Source organism: Leguminivora glycinivorella, chromosome 9 (genome assembly GCF_023078275.1).
Source record: "Leguminivora glycinivorella isolate SPB_JAAS2020 chromosome 9, LegGlyc_1.1, whole genome shotgun sequence".
NCBI lineage: Eukaryota > Metazoa > Arthropoda > Insecta > Lepidoptera > Tortricidae > Leguminivora > Leguminivora glycinivorella.
In genome coordinates this window covers 14,335,985-14,341,383 of record NC_062979.1, presented here as the reverse complement: position 1 = coordinate 14,341,383, position 5,399 = coordinate 14,335,985, and the positions used below count along the sequence as shown (strand labels likewise).

The following is a 5,399-nucleotide window of genomic DNA, read 5'->3' as shown; positions in this document are numbered from 1 at the left end:
CGAAAAAAAAAAATTTCTTCTACTTTTTCCTGATAAGAATACGATACTGAGTACGCCCTTAAACGGATCACCACCATTTTTGTTACACTCTGTATGATTATGTAAATATGTTGATGTAAATAAAGAATTAAAAAAAAATTTATACTTACTTAAATTAATGAAGATAATCAGGTTCAGCATTATCAGTCACGGAGCCCTAAAACTCGTAAACAATATAAAAAATCTAGCGCCAGCTGGTATTTAAGTTGGAGGTGAGCAAAAGATCGCATATTCTTTGCACTGATTCGAATTAAAAAACATGTTCAAGTTATTATTTACGTTGTGTTCGGTGTTCTTCTTCGGCGACGCCTCGTTTGGTAACTTTTTATTTATTTACTATATAATGAATTTTTTCATTGTAAGTAGGTAATAAAACAATATTTAAAACCCATTATTAAAATATTTAAAAAAATGTGGGTTTCCTACTACGATAAGAGGATCAAATTGTCCCTTTTTTTCAGCATGTGTAGCATTTATCTATGCACATTTTTTTGTCTCCTCTCCACCTCTTACAAATTATAATATTTTGGTAGATAAAAACATCCTCACAGGTGATATAATATGAAGAGTAGTTGGTTTGGAACACAGATTAGCAAAATAAATTTTGACCTTGGGTTTTAACACTTTACACTTACTACGCTCATTATTAAATAAGTTATTGTACCCCTTTTTCAAACAATATACTTTTTTTTAATGAAATATAGTATGAATTTTTTGAAACGAACGTTTCTAAACAAAGGCATTGTTCCTTTTGTGTTGAGCGGGAGCTTCTGTTTAGGCACGTGCTAAGACAACAAGTTAGTTTAAAAAGCAACTGTATCCTGATAATTGTAAGGTTCAAATCTGTGCAGTAGCAAATTTGAGATAGATTGTTTTGGAAATGTGAAGCGATAGACCACACCGGTATAGTTGCAAGTACACAGCGCTTCTAATACATACTTTGATACTTGGTGGTGGTGGTGTAAGTAATGAAACACGTAGGTATATCACTGTTATTTTTTATTAATGATTTTGTTAACAATCAACAATTATATATAGCAATATATAAATAATTAATTACATAAATATTAGGTACAAGTCTTGATATATAAAATAACATAAATAACTAAACAAACCGTAATTTAAATTATTAGGAATGTTTGTCTAACAATTAGGAATATAAAAAATCAATAAAAAAATTTAAATTGTAATAACTACAGTAAAAAAAAAAAAAAATACTTTAGTTACATACAATAAATCTAAATTTCAAAGTATAAATAATACAGTACGAAAAAAATGTGTATGTCTATAGACTTGTACCTAATATTTATGTAATTAATTATTTATATATTGCTATATACAATTGTTAATTGTTAACAAAATCATTAATAAAAAATAACAGTGATATACCTACGTGTTTCATTACTTACACCACCACCACCAAGTATCAAAGTATTAGAAGCGCTGTGTACTTGCAACTATACCGGTGTGGTCTATCGCTTCACATTTCCAAAACAATCTATCTCAAATTTGCTCCTGCACAGATTTGAACCTTACAATTATCAGGATACAGTTGCTTTTTAAATTAACTTGTTGTCTTAGCACGTGCCTAAACAGAAGCTCTTGCTCAACACAAAAGGAACAATGCCTTTGTTTAGAAACGTTCGTTTCAAAAAATTCATACTATAACTTAAACTGTGTATTTTTTGCAGTTGGCTCGCTGACTAAATGTAGTATAAACGATAGTCTGTGCCAAAAAAAACTTTACCAATCACTTATAAGACATATTGGCAAAAGCGGTGTGGAGGAATTGGGGATTCCTCCTGTGGACCCTCTGGAGCTGAAGAATGTGTCCGTGGCTATCGTAGGGATGCTTGATATCAGTTTAGAACATGGAATAGTCAGAGGAGCTAAAGACTGCTTGCTAAATAATGTTACGTAAGTATTAAAGATGACAATTATTACTTAAACGTTTTATTCTATAACCGGCGTGGTGACGGGCTAAGAATTTTCCCCCTTTCCTCCCGTGGGTGTCATAGAAGTTGACTGTGGGATTTGGGTTCAATTGTGGTGTGGGAGATGGGCTAGCAATCTGTCGCTGCAATGATTATTATCAGGAGGGCGCTATTATTCTGATGTATGGGTTGACAGTTCAGTACAGTATGAAGAAAATAGTTCTTATGAAATTCCGCAAGATGGCGCGTAGTCATATATTTTTGGTCAGGCTTTATCTATTTCGGTTTCATTCAACTGCTAAGAGTGGCACTGAAACTTGAGTAGCTATATCATGTGCTCTGTCTACCCCTTTTTATACTTCCTTGTTTCTCCTGAGTCCCAGAAGCGATTGTTTTGTTTTTGAATTTAGAACCCTTCATTTGTAACAATAAATGTTCAAAATAAATTCTGGAATATGTAAACCAATGTCCCTAATGTCTAAGTTAGGAAGCTGTACCTCCAGTTATCATAGCTAAGAAAAACTTAATTAAATTTTCTAGAACCGACCTTCCCAACGGACACCTTTACATGGATATGACATGCGACTTCACGGTGAAAGGACACTACAAAGCTTTTTCATCGAGTCCCTTGATCAAGTCTGTATTGGGAGGAGAATTCGTCCGCGCCGATGGAGTAGGAAAAGTCAGAGTGGGTAAGTTCAAAAATAGTTGAATTTATAATGTCTTTGGACAAACTAACAACAAACGTTTTAAAATACTTTAGACTAAACGTCACTTACTATGACCAAAATTTACAAAGGTACCTACATTTTTCGTGACGCTGCATTTTCTCTATCGTGTAACGTTTTCTAAAACGTCAACGACTTATGGTCGACGCTCAAGAGAGCAAGGTTAGGACAGTCACGTAGTCGCGTATCGCGTATAGGTATGGCTTATTACGTCAGTGTGTCCCTATCGCACTTTCTGTAATTGGGTAGGTAAAGTTTTTTGAAGATAGGCAAATATATATTTTTCTCAAACATGGTATGAAATATTGATGTTATGTGCCTTATAATTGGCAGCGAAGTATGACGTTGCAGGTGCGGCTAGGACGATTGATAGATAATGGAATTTCATACAAACCTTGCAGGCCAAGGCCGGCAAAGTCCTCTTTTTTAATTTCCGAACACAGATAATTGTGACATAACATCCAGGTATTTAGCCAATTAAAAAAAAACTATAAGGGGCTTTATAGACGTGCCGACTGCAACTGGTACGGGCCCTAGACAATATTTGATTTTGGGTGCGTTTTCATACAAAAAAAAATTTTTTCGTTTTTTTTTGAATTTTTTTTTAACTTATTATTTTTTTATAAGCGTATACGGGGTATCAAAGGGGAACGAAAATTCGATTATTTTTGCGCTACGACGCACCGTTTAGGAGATACAGCCATCCAAAGTTACTATTTTCAGTAGACTTTATTTATTTCATACCATGTTTGAGAAAAGCACTATACATACCTCGGCGGGAAATGGGGTTGCCGGCCGAAGACATATAGACGGCCGAGCGAAGCGAGGCCGGATAGGTCTGAGGCTTTGTCCCGGCCTCTGTAGTAATGTACTATTTCTGATAGAAAAAATAGATAAATATATGATTATTTGCCTATCTTCAATAAACTCTAGGTACCTACCCATACCCAATTGCGAAAAGACGCACCGACACGACGCTAGTATACTAGACCCGCAAATCACCATTTTAAAGGGTTATACATTGCTTGAGTCAGGAGAGGTCACAGCGGGCTTGAGCAGGTAAAATAATCTTTAAGTTCAAAAGTTTGATAATGACCTCAATGACAATGTCTCATAAATTGATACGTATTTTTATTAGCCAGACGTCAAATATTGTAAATGGGGGCTCTGGGGTCAAGCAACTGCGTTTTAATATTGCATTTTTATTCTACCGAAATAGCTTTGTTATTGTACAATAAAATCAACTGAAAAACAACATTATCTTTTCAGAAAAACTTCACTTGAAATTAGACTTCGCAATCTATGCCCACAAGGATGATGACGGAGAAATTTATTTGACATCTAAGTACGATGAAACAAAGTATGATTTTGAAATATTGGGCAAACTCGTATTCGCTGCAAACAACATATTTATGGAAGAACAAGATATAAGTAAGTATGATATAAACGAAAGCTAGAATTTGATGATTGCCTATCATATTGATCACCAGCACAAGGTCGCAAAACAACGAACGGAGTGGCGCAAATTCGTTGGGGGGTCGCAAAATTTGTCATGAGTCACAATTTGCTGCACTCGCTGATAAGAGACAGACTTTTTTTTGTGTCGGGGATTTGGGAATTTCGAGATTTTTCCTCTATTTTATCCACCAACGCTAAGGTGTTTCAGCGCCGATTTCTTCCAAACTTTTCTTGTCAGTCCTGCGATACAATATAATTATGCATGTCATATAATTATGCATTTTTTGTAATTAAACATTTATTTCCAGGTGCACTCGCCGTCAGTTTACTCAACCAGGCCGGTAAGAGTATGGCTCCATATTTTGGAAGAGCTTTTATGGATAAAGCTCTAGAATATGTTTACGCTTTCTGTGGAAGATTCTTCGAAGTTGTACCAGCGAGATATTACATTAAAGATGATCTCACCCCGTTTTTATCACAGTAACATAATTATTAAGTAATTAAAAACATTGTTTTAATGGAATATTACTTAAGGGCGGAAATTAAAATAAGTACCAACACATTTTTCTTTTTTAATTGTATTAGATATAGCATGATCAAGAGGACTGGGTGCAGTAAATATGATTTTTAGTGTAGGTACGTATTTACAATAAGTAGGTTAAAAGAAATACCTAATCCGTTCAAAACATAATAATTCCTGTTTTACCATTACTCCAACAAATGTAATATATATCCACAAAAAAAATTGATAAGCTTACATTTATATCTTAATTCTCTAGAAGTGTAGGTGTATCTAAATCTGCTGAAAATATTCTTTTTGAAATATTGATTACAAAAATGATAATAATGTACAGTCAGCCAATTGGAACCAAGGCCACTCTACAACCATGTCAAAATGACAAGCAGTAAGAGATTTCTTACAATCTGATTTATAACATCACTATGACATAGTTCTACAGTGGCCTAGGGTTCCAATTGGTTGACTGTACCTATTAGGCGCATTTTGTTTGCTCCTACGTTATTGTCAACAGCAAAGTTACGTATTTTAGCAATTGCTGCGCAAAGATTTAGGTGTCTACGTAGCGTAGGTCGATCTCGATCACGGGAAATTACCTTTATTGTATGGAGAAAGTGTTATGTTTTAGTAAAAACCACCTGAAATCAAACATATTTACCCGTGACTGCTTTCCAGTAAGGGGCTAAAATCTTGTGGTAGCCACATTGTACTTTGACAGTGATT

The 5,399-nt window shown here is 34.6% G+C and overlaps 1 protein-coding gene across 1 annotated transcript; it reads left to right on the top strand.

Moving 5' to 3' along the window:
* Nucleotides 1-257: 257 nt before the first annotated feature.
* LOC125229903 lies at nt 258-4,721 on the top strand. Its single transcript, XM_048134841.1, has 5 exons — nt 258-356; nt 1,731-1,956; nt 2,514-2,665; nt 3,971-4,132; nt 4,468-4,721. Exons 1-5 carry the CDS (start codon nt 299-301, stop codon nt 4,641-4,643), a joined length of 774 nt encoding a protein of 257 aa, XP_047990798.1. The 5' UTR covers nt 258-298; the 3' UTR covers nt 4,644-4,721.
* The last annotated feature ends 678 nt before the right edge of the window (nt 4,722-5,399 follow it).